General features: G+C 38.8%; 3 protein-coding genes across 3 annotated transcripts; 2 read left to right on the forward strand and 1 right to left on the reverse strand.

Annotated features, from left to right (window-relative positions):
* Positions 1-411: 411 nt before the first annotated feature.
* Cbr-sel-2 lies at positions 412-14,482 on the reverse strand (the record flags this gene model as incomplete). Its single annotated transcript, XM_002642042.1, is given in 33 exon segments — positions 412-597; positions 644-755; positions 803-1,119; positions 1,164-1,303; positions 1,350-1,604; positions 1,650-2,358; positions 2,406-2,546; positions 2,591-2,922; positions 2,968-3,085; positions 6,493-6,629; positions 7,740-7,849; positions 7,895-8,065; positions 8,114-8,265; positions 8,310-8,548; positions 8,596-8,818; positions 8,864-9,118; positions 9,121-9,366; positions 9,416-9,727; positions 9,779-9,929; positions 9,976-10,095; positions 10,144-11,037; positions 11,086-11,687; positions 11,732-11,875; positions 11,919-12,135; positions 12,189-12,538; positions 12,588-12,683; positions 12,732-12,873; positions 12,901-12,917; positions 12,919-13,005; positions 13,052-13,318; positions 14,007-14,223; positions 14,274-14,355; positions 14,428-14,482. Coding segments are annotated over 33 exon segments (7,596 nt in total).
* Positions 4,554-6,375, forward strand: Cbr-mab-21 (the record flags this gene model as incomplete). Its single annotated transcript, XM_045243957.1, has 5 exons — positions 4,554-4,586; positions 4,629-4,793; positions 4,836-5,077; positions 5,121-5,599; positions 6,200-6,375. 5 exons carry the CDS (start codon positions 4,554-4,556, stop codon positions 6,373-6,375), a joined length of 1,095 nt encoding a protein of 364 aa, XP_045096367.1.
* A 5,605-nt stretch (positions 14,483-20,087) lies between the features above and the next one.
* Cbr-lips-3 lies at positions 20,088-21,507 on the forward strand (the record flags this gene model as incomplete). Its single annotated transcript, XM_002642041.2, has 7 exons — positions 20,088-20,092; positions 20,296-20,406; positions 20,453-20,758; positions 20,808-21,087; positions 21,134-21,251; positions 21,297-21,356; positions 21,407-21,507. 7 exons carry the CDS (start codon positions 20,088-20,090, stop codon positions 21,505-21,507), a joined length of 981 nt encoding a protein of 326 aa, XP_002642087.2.
* Positions 21,508-21,619: the final 112 nt, after the last annotated feature.

A 21,619-nucleotide genomic window follows, 5' to 3' on the forward strand; every position in this document is an offset into this window, starting at 1 on the left:
GTACGCGTGTCGAGACCACTCTGTTGCTACCGAATATGTTCCTTTGAGTAAGTAGGAGTGATGCGATATTCGAACGCATTGTTGTGCATTTTTCAGTTAACTATTCAATTCTTTCACATAAATTAAAAAAAAAACATTTTAAATTATTAAAATCAATTTATTACACGAAATTTGATGATTTTCGGAGCAGGAGTGAGAAAAAAGATCGAGCGACCATTAGGAAAGGAATATAAATTTGAAAAAAAAAACAATGCAATACATTAGAAAAAATATTAGCTGTTAGCAAAATCTGTACGGACCAGAAGACGATAACAATCACAACCACAGTATAAATGATATCACAATTGACTTATTGAAACTATGAAAACCGTCCCCGGAACATTAAATAATTTATACACTGAAATCTTGAATTCATTTTTGAGGTGACGCTTGAGCCGGCTTCGTTGCCGAACTGTTCTGGATGTAACGATGTTTGTATTCGTAATGCCAGCGATTGAAATCCGCATTAAAAACGACGATTGCTCCAGAGTCTAAACCACCCAAAATGAATCGATGAGAGGCTACTACTGCTACAGATCTAACGGCACTATTGAGTGGCTGAAAATCAATGATTTATATGATTTCGGCAAAACTCATTCCTTACTTGATATGTATACAACTTGTTTAGTGGGAACATTCTCCAAATTGTAATCCGTCCGTTCACTGCTCCCGTCACTGCAAACTCTCCATCGCGAGTGACTGTTACACATTCAATTCTGAAAACCACTCGATCGAATGTATTTTATGAACCTTAACCACTCACTTTTCCTCTGATAAAACTTCATTCAGTTTTCTAGCCGTCGATGAATACGTTGTCATTCGTTTTGAGTCAAACAGAACAAGAAGAATGCATTCTCGACTCATCGATAATTGGGTAACAGTTCCGTGTCCTCGGATGCGTCGGAGCAAATCAGATGCGGTTGTGTGAATGAGTATAACACCATCTTCACAACCACTGACAACTAAACCGTGCTCGGCAGAAACGCAAAGTGCAGAGATTGAAGCTTCGTGACCGGTTAGAATGGAACGAGGAGACGGTACTTCTCCAGGTTGATTATATTCGCCAGCAATGAATCCAGTCTGTAATTTTTTTTCTCGATAAATCGAATGAAAGAAAAACGTACCGTTCCATTCCAATGCCAGAGAACAACTGTACAATCCATACTTCCTGTGACAACGTAACAGTCACTGAACAAACTCGTTTCACTTCGAGCGATGCAGGTCACAACATCTCCATGACCGTAAACTGCTTGACGAACTCGACCTGGAAAACACTTTTCTGAATCAATAAATGAAACCAGATTACGAACCAGAGTCGGTGTCTACAATTCGGAAACTATAATCAGGATAACCACAAGCGAAGATATATTTACTGTCAGTGGTTGTAACGAAATTCGAGCATTGTACTTGAAGTCTTTGATCGAATGCATCACCCAGATGACGACGTGCAATTGGAGTCGTAGAAGCCGCTGTGGCCAATTGAGGATCAGCCGTCAGAGGAAGGGCTACTTGCCCTTCAACGTTTGATGGATCCATTGAGAGAGCGCTTCTTTGGGTGGATCCGTCTGAAAATATCGGCCTGGTGTAAGAAATGTCTTATTAAGACTCACAACTATAAGAGTTATCCCACTTATTCAACGAAAACACTAGATTTTGAGCAACTCCAACAACGGTAGGATGTGGTAGTTGATGGAAAGTGTTGGCAGCAAGGTACACAACTGGACTATTTGAAATGTATTTCATCATCATGCACAGATCATCATCGTGTCTTCTGAACATTGTTGGTGCCATTGTCATAATAGAATGTCTTGGTGGATGAGCTTCTGCGAGTAGTTGGGACGGTGTTTGTCCAAAAGAAAGAATCTGCTGCTCAATTGCAGATACTTGTCCGGGTGTTTCAGCCATTTTTTGAGTCACTGTTCCTTCATATGTCAAGTGATAGAAGACATTAGTAGCACGAACTGCTTCTGCGCCGCGTTGTTTATATCCGAAAATCAAGTCAATCCACTGATTCAGTTGGCATGATACCAGATCAGATTCAAGAGCTTGTCTATGCATGAGTACAAAGTGTTCAGGAGATTCAGCCCACGGAGGTAACACAACATCATCCACGAGAGTTCCGTCAGCTCGTCTTCCAAGATTGAATTTCGACGAGTTTCGGAACATTTCTGGAAGGTAGAACAGTTCTGGAATCAACTCTTTCACATCGTGAGAGTCTCGTTGACACCGGTCCCAGCTGTCTTTGATTGAATGTGTGATACGATCTGGATGGTCAAACTTTCCATCGTGAAGGTTTATAAACATCGAAGCGAATGGTTCCTGAAAATCAGAAATTAACATTTAGAAATATCAGTGGCAAGACAAACCAATCTGAGAAGCCAGTTCAGTGTGAACGCAGGTGTAGAATAATGAGTTCCGTAGTGGAAGGCTGGAACTAGATCATCATCCCAGCTTGCGTATCTGTCAGTGAAAAATTTGCGTCGTGCTTCATTCAATGCTCCGATGGGCTGAAAAATAAATTTGAAGGAAACCAACAAAACTTTTAATCTACCTTTGACAAATCTCTGAAATTGGAAGCAACACTTAAATCAAGTGTATCCGAGGTGTAATTTGTTAAAATCCACGGGAAAACCGGATATTGGCTCAGATCGTTAAACGTGCGTCCAGCAACTGTATTCAGGAACATCAGATAGTCAAAGTTAGAAATCTCTCTTTTCTGCCATTTAGCACACATATCGGAATGCTTGAACAATTGACGCGGAGTCATGAGCGATGTTTTTCTAGATTGAGGGAGGCCATATTTGACTCCAACGCCAACTCTTGGTAGTTGATAAACCACTTTTCTTACGGTATCTTCCGAATCAAACGCAAACATTATGGCAGCTGAAATTAAGATTGATTTATCCGAAGAAATGTGATAAACTATACTTCTTGATGCCAAAAACATTTCGAGAGCTGTGTTCTGAAGAAGGTAACGGCGGAGGAAAATCGCTCGAATTTCCTGGAGATTCCATCTTGCATGTAATGCTTCACAGTACCGGAGAACCTAAAAAGTTATCCATTTAAGAAACCCGTACTCGATATGCTTTACTCGCACGATGATTCAGTGCTTTTAATCATAACCTTTTGGTTTTACTTTCTATACCCCATTAATAACAATAATAATGATTGAGCTACCGAGGAAAAGAAGAGAGTGGTGCTTGCTGAAGCGGATGGTCACTCACACAGATAATTATGATGGGCGTGTTGGGAAGAGAACGGGCAATTGCACTCACCGATTATATATGGTGAAGAGAAATAAATAGGTTGAAATCATGGCACATTTTGCCTAGACTGATATATGTCTGTTGAATTGTGAACATAGATGGAGTATCGCGTGATGCATGACACTTTTCAACTAGTCTCATCCATTTTTTTGGATCGAATTTTCTACATCATTCCCCTAGATGTTTCAACTTCTTAACCAGTCATGACTCTGGAAGCCTTAACTTCATCTTGTTTGCTACTGTACTTGAATCCGTTTAAATTTTCTGTGATCCAAAATTCCCAACTTTATGGCGCGTCCAAAGTTCCCTAATCTGGGATTTCTGGGCCCAGAAATCCCAGATTTGGGACGCGCCATTATTCCGAAAATTCCCATTCCCACCTTTCACTGGAAACTTGAGATCTCTAGTTAATATCTTATACGATACCCTTATCAACCCATTCTCATCTCCTTCCTTCCTTCCGGTATGAAAACGTCTGCGGTTACGCAACTCTTATGATGTGGGATGTGCATTAAAAGGTCATCTGACCTGTCTCGCGGAGAACCTTGGCACCTTTTCATCCGGAAGGAGATGCAAAAGGATACGGTATGTCCATTTTTTAAGGAAGATACTGATAAACTGTAGCATAATTAATTAGGCTCATCATTGACTAAAAGCTGAAAAACTAAGGCTACGGAAGTATTCTCTAACAAGCATTCAGTGCCAGCTACTTCTTCCTATGAATAAGGGCAGCAAAACTATATATCCGAACTTCAACCATTAAAAACACGACCCATAAATAAATCGCAAAGTTATCACATGTCATCAGCATCATATAATCGCCTATCCCATATCAATTTTCCCATTATTTTTCTTTAGGGTCGTCGCCGTTTTTCCCAGTAATATTGGCCCTCCAGGAGGTGATGATAAGACGCGTGTGATATGAAAACGGCGAGACGGAACGAGAAAAAGATGGGTAGTAGGGGGAAATGATTGACACACCTTGTTATCTTTATCTCTCTCAATCTTATACTGAAAAGTGTCCAGTATGTCTTTGTGGTGGGCGCTAGTTCCGAGGTTGAAACAATCTGTATACACATCTACGTCTCCGCCTCCCTTACTTCTTCCTGACTCCGCCCACTTTCTGCCTGAGGAGTCCACTCGTTTCGTCCGTCTGTAGCTGCCCATCATCTTCGTCATCTTCCGAAGAAGAGTACAAATTCATCTTTCAGTGAGTGTGTTGTTTCCTTCTTCTCTAGTTCTACCGACATGCTCGGCCACAACCAGAACGTTGTTTACCAGGTGAGATGAACTTATCAATTAATCATATTTTCTCATATCTAGGTAAATACGTTCTATAACGAAAAAGTTCAACAACGGAAAGCTCGAGTAACAAAGAATGTTCACAGAATCGCAAAGGTTGTTCAGGAAATCTTGAAAGAAGTTGAAGCACAGGAACCAAGATTCATCAATACTCTCACTGAAACTTCTACTGGTAGATTTGACGGGGTATGTTGAAAAGGAATTTTTGAATACGCCTTTAAACTTTAGATTGTGGTACATTCTCCATCTGAATATGAAGCAGTTCTATATCTTAACCAAATGGGTGTCTTCAATTTCGTGGATGATGGAACCATTCAAGGTTGTGCCGTATTAAAGCTGAGTGATGGTCGAAAAAGATCCATGTCTTTATGGGTGGAATTCATAACGGCTTCGGGATATCTTTCGGCTCGAAAAATTCGTCACCGATTCCAAAACATTGTTGCCCAAGTTCTCCAGACTCCACAATTTAGGTAATTCAAAAAAAGCACTAATCACGTTTTTGTAAAACTTCAGCGAATACTGTAAACTTCTACAAGACAACACTGATGTACGAGTAAGAGTGGATGATAAGTACACGGTTCAAATCACTTGTGCATTTCGATGTAATGGAATTTGGCCTAGATCAGCCAGTCATTGGCCTTTAGCTGGTCTACCATGGCCGAATACGGCATTGGCTAATCAAACAAAAGCAGAAGGATTCGATCTGACTAGTCGAGAAACTGCAATTACTCAGCATAACAATCCGAATAAACAGGCTAGCACAATGGAAGCGGACGCTTGGGCAATGAAGATGCACGGAGCCGAGAACATGCTCCTGACTGGAGGCAGACAGAAAACTTTGAGCATTCTGAAATGCCTACGAGATGCTCATATGGACTTTCCTGGGACACCAGTAACGAACTATATCCTGAAGACTCTTGTTCTGTACGAATGTGAGAAGCACTGTAGTGAGTATGAATGGGAAGACACAAACATTGGAGATCGTCTCGTTGGTGAGTATTTCAATAATTTGAAATTAAAGTAGTGTTGGCTATCACAACATTTTTTCATTCTAAAATGTACTCTTCTTCTGATGACAATTCTGTGACTTGTCGTTTTTAACTTCCACAGAAGCCGTTAAAAAAGCATTGCGTGACAAAAGAAGAACGACGCCTTCGTTTTTTTCTTGCTCCTGCTTCTATCCATCTTCCTAGGTGCTGCCCTCCCTATTTTTTCTTTCTATTTCTGAGAGCCTCGGCATGCATTCCTAATGGATTCCTTCGTGTTCAACCGGAAAGTGCCTACACGGAAAGGAAAAAAAAACGGAGGGAGTTTGTTCTCTTTGTATATTGCATATACGTTATATTCATCTTATTTTCCCTCCTAATCAACTAGTGGCGTGAAATCTTTGAAGAAGTGAAGAGCAGACAGTGTGAAAATGAAGGAGGGCATAGACAAAAGATGTCATACCGAATTAGGTTTTGAGGTATGACATACAGTGAGGAAACGATTTCAATTCATAGAAAAAAAACGTTTGAAACTGACTATGAGGTGTTGGTAGAAAAAAAAGATTTGGATTCTGATCAGAAACTGAAACGAAATACGACTTTCAGGTGTTCTCCTACAACTTGTCAGCTGTCTCCAATGTCGCCGATGTGCTCATTATTTCCTCCCATCGTTGGATTTACTCCGTGCAAAACCAACCCACACAATCGAACATTCTGCCAAACTCACCTGGCACCTTGTTCGCAAACTTATGATTGACCCGAATGCTTTGCAAACTTTATGATTGATACCCCTTTTTCTTTTTCTCTTCACTCTGTTCTCTTTTCATTCTTTCTCACCGATTTGATACAGGTATTTCCTTCTTTTTTTCTCATAATAAATTTTTTTGTACCCTAATTACCTGAGCACACTGTTTCTTGTAGTTTGGATCAGATTCGTTCGCATCGAAGAATAGATCTGAAGCGGTCACAGATAGCGTTCCAGGAACAACGACTCCAGGGACGATGAGTTTGGCAGCAGTGGAGAAGCACGCACTTTCTGTAATTAGGTATTTTAAAAGCATCCAATCTCAGGTTGCGTCACTCTTTCTCTTCCCTCAGGAACCCCATAAAAACGTTCACTGCTAAATATAGAATATATCCTTTAAATGGTGCTCCAAAGGCATCATCATTAATCCATTTCTTTCTTCCCAAACTACTGCGGCCTTGTCCTCATAGATCATCGTCGTTTTGACAAATGGCATGAGCAATTAGAAGTAAGCTCCGCTCCACTCTCAGGTGCCTTTTCTCATTTTTTTTGAAAAAGGAAGAGGGTGGGAATGGGGTCTTAAGAGATTCACTTCTTGAACTAGTCGCCCAAAAAATGAGAAGCGAATGTTTGTAACTAAAACGAACCCATTCCCGAACAAAAAGAGATTGGGAAAGGGTTGCTGAGTGATGAATTACCGAAACAACTGACACTCAAGCAAAAAAGTTAGTTGCGATTTTGAAGAAGAAACAACGAGGAGTGTGAAACTGAAACTATAGTAAACTGGAATCTGAGACTCCCGTGGAACAGCCTAGGAAGCTTAATAATCTGTAGGCACCCATACCAACTGTCACCAAAATAACATCTGTCGAATTCTCTAGTTTTTACCTCGTTTCATCTCATCTTACGACTCCTAATTGGCTCATAATGAGGAGGATTTGACAATGAATGGGGAAGATCGGGGCCGGAAAATGGGATTCTCAATGATCTACTTAGTCGAGATACTGATTGTTTGTGACACATGGTGGTTTCAAGGGAAGGCTTTGAAGTTTTAATAATCAAACAATCAGTTCCAAACCTTCGTTATTAAAATAGTTCGACATTGAAAAGAAACCTTTTTTAATTATTATCTCACTCAATTTCAAATTAAAAACACCTCTTTCATAGAATGCGAAAAAGATGTTCTTAACTCAAAAAATCGTCCCCAGAGAGTGGAGAGATATCGATCAAACGGTAGTTAACATGAGAGTACGAACAGTAGTTCCAAAGTGAAATGTCAGCGTTTAATAGGGTTTTAATTGGCTTGGCGCGAATTTACGACCGTTTCTCACACTCACTCAACAACGTTTTATGGTCTTTCTATTTCCCCGTATCCGTATTCTACTAGAAGATCAAACTTACGACTTGAAGGCGTGGGGTCAACTTCCTGTGCCCATTTATCGATATCTGACTCATCAACTAGTTCCTGGCCACCAGTGCTTGTCGTTGTGGCGTGTCGTTGAGAGAAAAGTCTGGAAGTCAACAATAAGAACATATTTTATCGCATTTTATCTGACCCTTTGAGAATTTTCCGAATCCTTTCTTGTTCAGAAATCTCAGGTTCTTCGTTCTTCTCTCCTTCTGGAAGGTTTGCTTCTTCGTGACGACTACCATACGGGTTCGGCACGAATCGCTTACGCCGCCTGCTATCGTCTTCCCAAACGTCTAGCTTCCAGAACTGACTTCCACTGAAAAATTGGATATAGCATGTGATTGAAAATGTGACTAAAACACACGATTTCGAATCATCGCCATCAGTAAGAATAGCCGACATTTTGTCAAGAAGACGTGTGGCATTAAGAGAATCTCGAAGGCGTCCAGAAACAATGAGAAGATCGCACCTGCTGTATTCTTCATAGCGAGCATTAAGTTGTTCTCGTGATTCAGCCTAAAACAAACTCATATTCTCATGCTCAAAGGGTCCGATAAAACCTCAAATTGTGCGTGTTTGCTGACGTCTTCTGCCCTCAGTCGATTCAGAATGAAATCTGCTTCGTTAGCAACTCGAAGCACATGATCTCTTGTTGCGTGGGCCATCAATCTACCTTCATTTACAAGTTCAATGAACGCAAGACCAGCATGTTTTTGAAGAGATGTTTGCCACTCTTGTGAGCACAGTAACATAACAAGTTCGATGACAGATGCATTTCTGTTTCTAAGAGTTTCCAGAACTGAAATCAATCAAGCATTATAAATCATGACGTGTGATTTTGTTGACCTTTTGTATCATTCATGATTTCTTGTCCATGTGTGCCAACCAGTGTCTTCTGCAGATAACCACGGAAATCTGACATCATTTCTCTCAAGAGCGGCGCACATGTTTCAAGAGCAGTCTGAAGTTTCGTGGTCAAGTAAGCTCTTCTCTCAGCAGTTTGTTGAGGAGGCATCAAGGTGGATGGTCGGCGTCCATTAGACTGATGCATCTTCTTCAACTCCTCTTCCTTCAAAATACCAATAATTTCTGGATTTTTTTTGCAAAATCTCACATTATATTCATTCCCATCGTTTTTCATATCCGAATTGGCTACTTTAATTGCAGCAATGGTTCCACCATTGTCACCTTGACCTTGTTCTCCTTTTTCTTCAGTCTCTTCGTCGGCACCGTTCTCACTGTGATCTGATCCGTTCTTGATACTGGCATGATCTCCATCGTTTGCTACTTTTCCATTAGCAACAGCTTCTGATGAGCTCTCGGGCAATTCTAGAAATAGAGGATTGTGGCTAAACTCAAACAATTTCTCTAACCACGCTCAGCATTTTCTTGTTTCGTGGTTGTTGAATCGAAGAACGGGGATGGAGATGATGGTGGTTCCAAAATATCTCTGTACCTAGACACCATCAAAACGGACACCAGATAAATAACAGAAAGTGCAAGGAATTGTGCTTGTCGATTCTCTTCAACCATATCCCGATAGACGACTCCTTTGATGCGAGTGATATCTGAGTCTTGCACCAAACGTTCAACATTTTCAAGGCCTTCCGGAGAAAACTGAAAAAAAGGTTACACGATGGAAACTATTTCAAATAAATCGAGTTACATTTTCAAGAGCTTCTTTTACGAAATCCATGATGCATTGATTCTTTTTAGCAGAATTCGTTTCATATCGTGGAGTGTCCGGCTGCTGAATTCTTGATGCAAGAATATGCCGAACAGTGACAGTTGCAGAAATTCGAAGCGATTGACGTAGTACTCCACCAGCTGGCATATTCTTTTCTTGTTCTAGTTCGGAGAACGATACTCCAGAAGCTAGAACAAAAGTGTCCACTAGTTTCGCAAATCTCATCAGGAAGCTAGCAGCCACAGATATTGGTAGTTGTTGTTGACATGGATCCACAATTTCCATGTCGTTCTGAAAAAAACAAGACTTGAAATGTATATTATGAATAAGATGATAAGTTACATTTGGAGCAGTAGCACTCGCTAGTAGTGGGAGAAGTCCTCCGCAAGCCATTATGAGACTGTCTGCCAGCTGGGAGATGACGTGAACAACGTTTCCGACAAACACTTGATTCTCCGAAGCATTACACTGGTCAGAAATTCCACCTTCCTGCCTGTAAAATGAGCAATAAATAGGACCGCATTTTTCAGACAACGTACGTTTTCCACTCCTCTACAGTGCGTTCGATTCCTGACAGGAGATCAGCTAGAAGACGAATGTGGACTTCAGACCATGCGAATTCGGGTGCTCTGTACACAGGTGTTGGCTCCATTTTCGCTCTAAAATTTCAAAGTAAAAACAAAACATTTCAATTTTCGTATTCTCACTCTTCTCCAGTTTCTGCTTTCTCTGCCTTGGCTTTCGCTTCTGCTAACCGTCTCTTGAACTTTTCATAGCTTACTTTTGAGTGAGCAATTGCTAGAGTATCAACCCAAACTCTCCATCCACCGTATTCGTGCCGGAGTGCATGATGAAGTAAAATAGAAAATGCTTCCCAGACAAGTTCGCTCACTTCGTTTTGCGATTCTGATGTATGGAAAACATAGGCTAGACCTATCAACCAATCTTGCCAAACGGACATCTGAAGAATCGTTCTTCTATTTTCTTTGCTCTCTCGACAGAGGTTTATAATATCAATAAGGAAGCATTTCTTGATTTGAACAAGACTTTCTGTTTCTTCGCATTGACTGATGACATGTGCAATCACTTTTAGAAGGTGTGGATTCTCAAACTTCCAATCTGGTTGAGCTGGTTGATGAGCAGCATAGGTAAATGTAGGCGTCATTTGCTCCACAAGAACTTCCAGAAGCACGTTATAAGTTGGTAGAGAAATCGTTCGTTTATGAGACAGAAGACGTTCACCAATCAAGGAAAACAAGTTTTGGCTTCCCATCGATTCAGTTTTCCGTTTTAGTGTAGATCTTGACAAGAAAAATCCGAGAATCTTCAACGCTGGAATACGGATCAACTCGTTTGGAGCAGCAAGAAGATTAAAAATGATTCCAAGTGCCTTGTTTTTATCGATTGCTGGAATCATAATAGCAGGATGCTCAGCAAGCAATCTGGTGACCAGAGCTAAAACATCGTACAGGTTGTCATCTTCTCTGACGGTTGCCAAAAGGTTTAGAAGTGTATGAATTTCTTGATCTCGAGCTTTCTCTTCTTCGTCGGGACTGTTAGATGAAATGATAATTCGGTTGATGAAAGTGAGAATTGCACTTCTGAAATAATACAAAATGACAGCTAGAAAAGTACAAGAACACACTCACCTGATAGAGACAATTTCAGCCGTTGCAAAGTTTTCAGGCCTTTCTTCGACCGTATAATCGGAAACTGTTTGTGGGAGTGCCAACCAGTAGAAATGTTTGAGAGTGTGACACATTTCAATAACAGTGGGAACCCTTCGAAGCATTTGAGAAAAGTTATTGTTTGCCAGAAAATCAGTAGCCAAGTATTGATAAAGATGAACTTGAACTTCTGGTCGTGCTCTGATCCATAATTTTGGATTGAAGAGAATATAGTCGAAGAGATGTTTGAGCAGTGGGCCACCAGCAGGACAACGGAGCAGGAACTTGGCGATATGAATGATTTGTTCGAGAACTTTCATCGACAAATGAGATGGTGATGCTTCTTGAAGACAAGACGAAATTATCAGGAATCCTTTGCTATGGAAAAGCTGTTGTTGTGAACTTTGTGAACTGGAGAGCAGAAGGGAAATCAGAGACAGAAGTGTTTGACAGACATCTCCGTCTATCGTATTATCATGAGAAGATGGTAAATCAATCTGCGCGAACAGAGGAAGCAGAATTTGAATTCCACCAACAGATTGAAGCGACTTGTGAATAGAATGAGTAGTGATCACTTCCACTCCCTGAAAATTCAGAAGTTATTATTTGGAAATTTATTGTTACTGACTTCTTTCATAACTGCATGAGGGATCTGAACAAAATAGGTGTTTGCCGCTGTCTTTGGTGGAGTAAAGAGGCATAATTGTCCATGACAGTTTTTAGGACAATAGGCAAATACCAGTGACGAATGGAGATGACCATCAAACAAATGCTGAAAATGGAGTTTTTAATATAGTTTCAATTCTGGAAACAACTTTTTTATATCCTTCTGGAAGACTGGTTTCAGAATCATGCTTGAATGTAGACTGATAAGCTGGTCCGAGACAGAATAGAGAATTCGCTTGCTGGAGCGAAAGTGATTCGGCAAATAAGTACATAGCTCCCATCTGTCCACAGAAAGCTGTATTGACTGCCCCGTCCGCAGAAACTCCGATAGAACAACGATCCCAGCTGGTAGTAGATGTAACAACCCTGAAAATGGAAGATGTCATTGTTATTTATTTCAAGTTAGAGTTTATACTAACCATGACAATTCAATTGTTTCCGCAAGTTGTCCATCAATGAAGCATTTGATATCACTTCGTCCCCAGCGTGAGTAACAGTGAGCAATTGCAATATGATGCCACTTTCTGGCTCCAAGTTCAGCTTTAACACATCTCGATTGCTCCTTGCCTTTTGCTTTTTCGACGTTCACAACAAGACAATTTCCAAAAATATGACACGAATATCCTATTCCTTTTGATGTTCGGAAGCTATACAACACTGGTTGTTCTTTCTCAAATGTGACACTGTTCAGCGGTTCCATTCTGAGCCATGTTGCAAAAGTCCACCCTTGCTGGTAAGGCATGGTCTTGATAGGTGGCAGGATGATTCCCTACAAAATTCAACTTGAAAAACATAATTTTCTTCGGAGATTTAAATACCGATTGATCTTTTCCAGGAAATGAGAAAAAAACATCAGCACTGTCATGTTGTGGCATTTCTTTCAACACATGGAGTAACTTCAGGGAATTTGGTGGCTGAAGATTTATACTTTACATAAGGAGCTTGAATTTTTCGAAACATACCCACTGGTCCTTGGTAGACCTAAGAGCTCTAAGAAGATGTTTCGTTTGCTTTACATTAATAGAATATGCGACAAGTGCAGCAATTATTTGAACTAGAAGATCAGCAAGCAATGGAGGAGCTTCGGGAAGTAAGTCCAGTACTCTGAAATCAAAGCAATCGAATTTTAACAGATTTAAAAAAAAATTACTTTGAAATTAGCCCAACTCGAGTACATGCCTCCAAATTTCGGTTGCTCTTTTTCATAACTGCCAAAAACAGACTCCAAATTTCGTTCTGAAAAAATCCTGTACTTTTTAAAAGCTAAATTTTCCATTCAAACCTGCAAGTCACAATCACAATGAGAAAGAAGTGTTAGCATATGATCCACATTTGCGACATGTTCAATCACAAACTTTGACTCCTGGTCAAAATGTCCACCAACAAGCAAATTGAAAAGATGATCAACAATTTGGGTTCGATCCATGTTCGGAGAATTGGAATGTAGAGATGAGATGAGCCTTTGAATCGTCTCATCAGCGCCTTCTTCATTTGAGTGTATCAATGTTGTTTTCGAGAGAAGACGGGGTAACGAAGATGTGACGTCATCCTGAAAACCTGCCATTTTCAACGATTAACAAAAAGTCGCAGAATAGCTTAATGATTCGAAATATTATTGAGCTGAGCTGAGAGAAGCATTTTGGGAAACAATTGTTTTCATGTACAAGAAGAGAACTGAATTTTTCGTTATTAAGTTATCATTTTAATGCTGTGCATGCAAAGTTAAACTGTTTTTTTTTCAATAACAATTAGAGGTCTAAAAACCATGCACTAGCTTCATTCTCATATCACAAACACAACCAACACTGAATGGAATTGAGATGTTGAATGATTTGGAGAATGAGGCCAAACTGCCGCGTCTCGAAATGTTTCCAGCTGCATTATAACTGTCTCGACGACTTGTCGACCCAGGAGTCGGCGGTTGAGTCAGATCATACTCGATAGAAAACGGAGTCGATGTGAGCTCTTCTGGCTGAGAATTAGGTTTTGGAAAATCAAAATTCCGTATTCGTTTTAATTGAGGAAAAATGGTTTAACCGAATCTGATGGGGGGGGGGGGGCTTGCAAAAAAGAAGGAATGGTGAACAACGATGGAAAACACGGGTTCGGGTGATAGAAAAGAAAATGCGACAATAAATTTTTGTTAGGGATCTGCTTAAAAAACAATTTCAGGAGTTTTAAAGAGAAAAAATTGTTTTTACATATTCATCTTCTATTAAATTCAAGAAGTAGCTCACCTCAAGTTCAAGTTCTTTTCCTTCCAGCAGTGGTGGAAGTGACTCAATGGCTGGTGGAGGTGACACGTCTTGAGATGTTGATACCACGGTTGGAGGAGCTGATATTTCTTCAGGCTTTTCTAGAGTTATATTCTCAGATTCCTCAACATTCTGCTGGTCGTCTGAGGGTTCATTGTCAATGTTTTTGAAGACATTTTGACTTGAAGCATCAGACGTTCTGAAATAAAGTAAAGGACATTAATTTTTTGCACAAAAAAATCAACTCACTTATCATCTAATCCAAGATCGACAGTTTCCATATTCGACTCCTCGTCATTCACCTCATCTTCTACAACAGCTTTACCATTTCCTACAATAAGGGTAAATATTGGTTTTAGAAGAAATGCTCAAACTGATAGTGGAAAATCGATAGATATCTCACCATTCTCTTGAACCGGAGGGTCTGAGTCATTATATTCCGTTTCAGAGATATCCATCCGAATAATCCCTGAAATATTTGGAATACCCTTTCAGCTTTACCTAGTTTTTATAGCAAGTTCGGAGAGCAATTGCACAAATAAGGTAACGCCCGCAAACTGTCGTAAAAGTGTTTGCGTACACGAGAGTTTTGCAGAAGTTTTGCAAGCGGAGGCAGTTTTAAACGAATTTCAAAGAGTTAGAATAATAACAGGCAGAGACAAAAAATCGTTCAAAAAATCTTTCAAAAAAAAACGTAGTTAAGGAGTTGTTTTGTGGAACCTGATAAAAAATAGCGGTAGCTAAAAACCACAATTCCAGAAAAATCGGTTATTTTTTCTATCATCATTCGCGTTTTTTCTCTTCATCAATGTCAATAACTAACTATATATGGTTATGCAGTGGAAGTAGACGAACGCAAACAGAAAGAGACGTAGGATATAGAAGAAGTAGCGAGACAGAACACGGGATAGAGAGAAGCAGAGCGAACGGAGCAGTCGGAAATCAAGGTGAAAGGGTAGGGAGAGATTATGCAAATGTGAGAGAATCAGAGAAAGCCTGAGCGAAGAAGACCTTTTGTCCTTTTTGCTTTCAATGGAAGAAAAGTGGAGGAGATGAGGACTGAGAAACGAAAAAGAAGTTTAGTCTTAATGGAAGAAAATTGCTTTAGGAGTTTGGAATCATGGAAAAAGAATAGCTAGGGCTTACCGGAGCTAGGGCTTGTAGAAGGAAAACTAGAAAAATGTAAACAACCAATATTTAAATGAAAAACAAAACGGAATAGAAAAAAGACAAATAAAACTAATTTTTTTAATGAATGATACCTAATAAAGTCTTAAACTACAGTAATCCTTTCATTACACCAAGAAATTCAAGTGTCTTCTTCTAGTTCCTCATCTGGGGAGGCTCTTCAAACATGAACCATCCGCCAAAAAAGTCATTATCTAGAGATCCGAATCTTCTTGTTTTGTCTTTCATTCCTTTCGCTATACTCAACTACTCTGTGCATTGATGATGGAAGAAGATTCCGGAAGAAAGTTAGATGAGCACAAGACGTCTGACAGAGGCTCTCGAATATTTTTTCTCATCAAAAGAGGAAAACTCGACGCTGCCTCAAAAAGAAGTATGAAGGAAACGAATATTTCGGGGAAAGTCGGGAATTGGTTTCAGGAAATGTACAAGCCATCGGAAATAAAAGGTTTTTGAAACGGGAAGATGTTTTCCTTAACAGAACTTCCGTAGTGCTTTTTGAATGATTTATTCGAATACGAAAAAAATTCAGAAGTTTAGAAGAAATTCTCGTTGGAGCATGCAAAAAAAGTGACACCGCACTTCAAAAAACTCTCCGATTCAAAGATAATAATCGAATTTCTCTTCTTCTTTTTCTTCTTTTTCTTACATGTATCATATGTAGTTTCTGAAAACAAGAAACGGATTTAAATGTAAATTGTTGTGCCAAAAAAAGGAATTTTGGATTTGAAAACTTTGCGAATGCGAGTTTCGATTCTAGACACCGGAAGATGTCTTTCACTCCACTAAACTCTAAAACCGTGACGTTTTTTTCTGCCGAAAAGAGACTCCTCCAGTCTCCAAAATCTTTTAAAGACGAACTAAAAAAGAATAAAAACATTGGGAGAAGTCAGTCGTCGACTAAAAATGAAAGAGATTCTGGTAATTTATTTCCCAAGGCAATTACTAAAAAAACGTTCGTTCTCAAGGACAAAAATGGAAAATTGAGGAGAATGGAAAGTGAAAACTAGTACGTTTTGAGGGACACATGTGACATAGGGAAGAAGATACCATCAAATGACGAGACAAAGAAGAACTGTTTTGAAGGACACATGTGATATATTAGCATTTTGCTGAAAATAGACAACAAATAGTTTAGAGAACTGTGGTCACTCAGTATCTGGAACTAATTTCTATCATGCGATTTTGTTCAGTATGGTATAAGGATACATGGAGAAATTGATGCAACGATTACTGTATATGGAAAATTTGAAGATCGACTCCTGAATGGAGACTGAACCAATCTGTCTGAAAATTTGGGGGAAAAGTGAAGAAAAAACTATAGGGAACATATTGCTAAAATTTTAGGTCAAAATATATTTTTTGAAAACTCGGCTGGAATCGCAGCTCGAAGTGAAATGGAAATTCCAGCTGGAAGTAGTTCTATCCAAATTTTCAAAGTGGATACTTCGAGCAGTATGTTCCCTATAGTTCCCTATAGTTTTAGTTTGTTCCCTATAGTTTGTTCCCAATAGTTTTCTCCAGTTTCCCCCTAAGTTTCAGTCAGCTTGGTTCAGTCTCCAAGTTTTCGTGAGTTTTTTTCTCATTTTTTGCAGTGTACCTGAATAACCCCATAAAATTTACAATTTTCTTGAAATACAAGTTTTTAAAAAAAGATTGGCTTCAATTATAATAGGTAGAGGAAGGAAATCCTTTTTCTCTCAAAATTTCTATCAAAAAGTTTATTCTTATGGGTGCGAAATGTTTGCCTGAGAACTACTGTCTGAAATTTCCATATATTTGTGTTGCTGTTATAAATATTAAAGTTTTGAAATTCCTAGAATACCGTATTTCCTATACAGTGCATTTCAGGTTCTCCACCCATGTTTAGGGTCATAACTTGAGAGCTGATTTTTGATTCTTCCTTCTTGGAAACGGGCTTGGAAAAGAAAAAAATGATATGGAAGATGTAAAAAAAGATTTATTGAAAAAAATTCAAATATGGATATTCCTGAACATATCAACAAAAATTTAAAAAAATGACAAGTTTCATAAGTGTAGGGTTGTTGCTGGCCGCCAGTGCCAGAGCTATGGGCCTTTCAATTTCACGTGATTTGCATTAAAAGATAGCGAAATTTTAAGCAGGCAATATTTGCCTGTTTTAAAATTTAAACCGGCGTCAAACGCCGCTTTCTTTTTGAGAATAGAATTTACCTTTTGATTCACCAATATCCTCTTACTCCAAGTGTCAGTTTTGTCATGTGTTTGACAAGAAGTCAGATAATCGAGTTTAAAGGGAGTGAATGGGAGTTATAATATGTTAGAACGAATTTGGTACTTGCGAAGTTATCACAAGTCTTCCATTAATAGTTATTGTGATTATGTCTGGAAAGAAGTTTAGTTTAAAAGTATTTGTTCAGGCTTTAAGAATTGGAAGTTGTAAACTTTGATTCTCGGGGTTTCAGATGGCAGGATTTAAAAACTCCGAAGTTCAGAGATCTTGGAATTATAAATTTCGAAAATTTAGGAATTTAGAAATATTCGATAGTTCAAAGATGTAAAGCATGAAAGTACAGACTCCAAAAATAAATCTTGAAAAACTATGAAAATACTGAAATTTCCAGGAAATTCAAAATTTCTTGAATCCTGAAAATTCGAAGTTCGGAAATTATCAATTCAGAAATTCTGAAATTTCGAAAAAAAAAATTCAGAAGGTTCAGACACCAGACAGAATTTCAAACAGAATTCCAGAAGTAATCAAATATTTGGAAGATCTAAAAATATCAATTTCATACCATTTCACTGTTTCGGATCGTCTGTCGTTTTCTCTCGTTCTCAGTCTTTTCTTTATGAAGTATTTTCTATTTAAAAACTCATTTTCAAAGAACCCGGCGTTTAATGCCAGTGAAAAATTTTACTGGCGATTCACGCCGCTTTAAAAACTGGCGCTGGCGGCCAGTGCAAAAATTTAAAGCGGCGTGTGGTGCCAGAAAAAACCGTTTTGGCCAGCCTACATAAGTGTACTGATTAGCCAGACTTTCGTCTGTTGATCCCTTTCGCCACGTAGAGGCTCAGTACATGAAAGGGAAAATGGTTTTTCACCGGGGGGAAAACACCAACACAAAACCCCTGTCTCCGAGGAGACAGTTTTCTAATTTTCAATAGTTCTTTTTCACTGCTAAAAAGCTATACGATCGCTATTTATTGTTTTTGTTCATTTGTTTCTTTTTTCCTTGATTGAGTCTTTTGCAAAAGGGGGACGTTCAGTGAAAATGAATTCACCTAGCCATGAACCACCAAACATGGCGACCCTTAGGGCCTTTTATAACTTTTTTTCGCATCGGACTAATCGAAAGAAAGAAGCAAATGAAGCAATAAACAGCTTACGCAGGGAGCTTCAGGGCAGTCAAAAAGTGCTAGTGAAAATTGCAAACTAATTCAAAAAGTGGGATTTCCCAAAGGACTGTTTTTTTTTTCAATACGTGGAATTTTTTCAACGTGGACAGAGGTAGGGGCGTGACCTAATATTCATTGGTTTAAAGGTTTATTGCGTAACGTGTGAAAAGTTTAAAAAACTCAAAAATTGATAGTAGATTTACGTAACTCATTAAGAAAGTGAAAAACTAAGGCTTTTCGTATGAGAGAATAGTCGAAATGACAGTGTGAATGACTTAGTTGCTTTCTGATTTTTTTTGGTCCATCCAGAATTGCTCATAGAGGACGTACAACAATTGTCCACTAGATTTAATTTGTTGTCCGATTTTTAAAAAATGAGGCCGATACCTCTAACAGTTCTCCAGTTATGACCCTAAACATGTGGGGACGTAAGAACCTGTAGCACACTGTAGTTGCAGTTTGACCTCAATTACCGTAAAACTTGTAATAGAAGAGTCCTAGTCAAGCTTGAGCTCAATTATCTCAATTGCTACGCAAGCTATGAAAAATGTGACAACTGAGAAATGGTTATTATAATAACCAATTTATCAGCTGACAACTATTTCATGTCTTTGACAGGTACCGATAAAAGTTGGCGCAAAGTTGAAAGTCAGGGAGCCCTTCTATTACAGGTATTAAAATATCAAAGTTTATATGAACATCATCAAATGAAAATATATTTGTCATCCGTGACATCTTCTAAACTAAGTTATTTCATATATCTATAACGCTCCAAGATAATTGAGCTCATAGATGACGTTGCATTAGAGGAAACATACGGTATGTAAACGTTCTGAAGTGAAACTAATGTTACCGTAAAAATGTAATAAAAATTGATATTTAACTATCAGCTTTGAACCGATTTTTCTGTTTTCCGATAAGATACATCGTTTTACGGAATAGGAAAAGTTTTCTGCATTCAGGTTTTTCCAGTAACCCAGTTTGAAACATTCAATTAACTTCAATTTCTTCTGATTTCTTCTTTACCATAATTCCATTTGAAATTCATTATTCTTCTCTGGATCACTGTATTATTTTTCCATTGATATAACAAACTACACACCCGATTTTTCCCTTAAAAAGTCCACAGCTTTCTCTCAAAAATGTTGCATAACATTTCTCCTTTCATTTTTCTTTCTCCGTCATCACCTGTCCTTTTCAACACCGATTTCTCTCTGCCATTCGGCTATTCTTTCCTTCAGAAATCGCCTCTGGTCACTTATATGACACCCTGAAACCTGTTCATATTCCCTCCGAAAAAAGGAGGCAAAATGGCGTAAGAACCGGTCGATTCTCTGCGTCTCTTCGTCTCTCACACTATTTTCTTGGCTTGACCATTTTCATCCCAATTTACATTTCCAGACGATAGAGAGGCTGCCCATCTCCTGTGATTCATCTTCAGCTTTCTTATAGAGAACAAACCTTTCCCGCTATATATCTTTGTTCTTTTTTTGTACAACGATGTGGTAAGTATTCTGTTTCTTAACTTGTTTTTATTCGTTCAAAAACAGGAAGGTTACTGTAACCGTCAAAGAAACTCTTCTCTTTATTAGTTTTTTTAGAAAGTATGAAAGTTTACTATTTATTCAGTTATCTTTTTTAGCAAGCAATTAGTAATTCAGAAAAAGAATCTACAGTAACCCGATTGAACACAAATAGTGTTTTTCAGGCTATTCCTATTAGTAGCCCTTTGCTCATTTCACGTTCCATCCAATGCTCAGAAATCGGGACCTCCTGGTCCCATGTCATCCCATTTTGTAGATTGGTTGATTGCTCATGGGTAGATTTATTCTTTTTTTTCACCAAAACAAAATTTATATTTCTAGGTACGAACAAGATGCATTTGATCGTCCAGATGTAGGGCCAAACGGAAGTTTCGGAGGAAAAAGAAGATCTGGAGACACTGTTGAAAAAGAACCAGTGATCTTTATTCATGGTTCTGGAGACACTGCTCTCTTCACTCAACAACCTTTGGCAACTGGATTCAGTAGAAGTATTCAATACTTTTTGGAGCAGAACTACACGGAATCCGAGTTGTATGCTACCACTTGGGGAGATACTTGGGGAAGTGGATCCATGTTGGACACATATTCCACAATTCATACCTGCGGAAATTTGATTTACTTAAGAAGGTAGGAATTTTAGTGTGTTGGTTCAATCATAAAATATTTTAATTTTCAGATTCCTCGAAGCCGTTATCGGATACACGGGGGCAAAAAAAGTCGACATCATTGCTCATTCAGTTGGAGTACCATTGATGAGAAAAGTTGTAAAAGGAGGAACTCTTATTGGAACCGACGGAAATTGTACATTGGGTCCACCACTTGGAGCTAAAGTTGACACTTTCCTTGGTATTGCTGGGCCAAATTTCGGGCTCTGTGTATGCCAACTTGCTCAAACAGTTCCAGCCTGGTGTAATGCATTGGATGGCTTGTATCCGGGGTACACTTGTCAAGACCAGGTATATCTTCTAGTTTATAAATTGAAAAAAGTTCCAAATTTTCTAGCTTTGGTGTGGCTACACATCTGGAAGCTGTAAGCAAGAAAACTATTCAAACCTTCTTCAAAAAACAAATGATGATCCGAATCGGGAAGGAGATCATGTTTATGCTATGTGGAGTGATGGTGAGGATTTTTCTTTTTCTAATCCCATGAGCTTCCTATTTTCAGTTGATGAAGTGCTTCTGAATCGTGGTATGGTCTGGGGAAAACCAACTGCCAGAATTCCAGGTAACCCATTTTTTGAGAACTATGAAAATAAAAAACTATAATATTTTTAGGAATGAATGGAAGATGGATCAGTGATAGAAATGGGCATGTTGCCATGAAGGATCTCACAGAATTGAGACAATTCGAAGCTGTTGTACATCATTCAATTTGAATCTTTACTGGTGTTTTTTTGTTATTAATTTTTTAATTTTTTTCTTTTTAGTCTTGTTGAATACGATTGTCTGTACATTTGGGTCTGATTTCGAAGTTGCAATAAAATTTTT

Source organism: Caenorhabditis briggsae, assembly GCF_000004555.2.
Source record: "Caenorhabditis briggsae complete genome, chrIII, whole genome shotgun sequence".
Classification (NCBI taxonomy): domain Eukaryota; kingdom Metazoa; phylum Nematoda; class Chromadorea; order Rhabditida; family Rhabditidae; genus Caenorhabditis; species Caenorhabditis briggsae.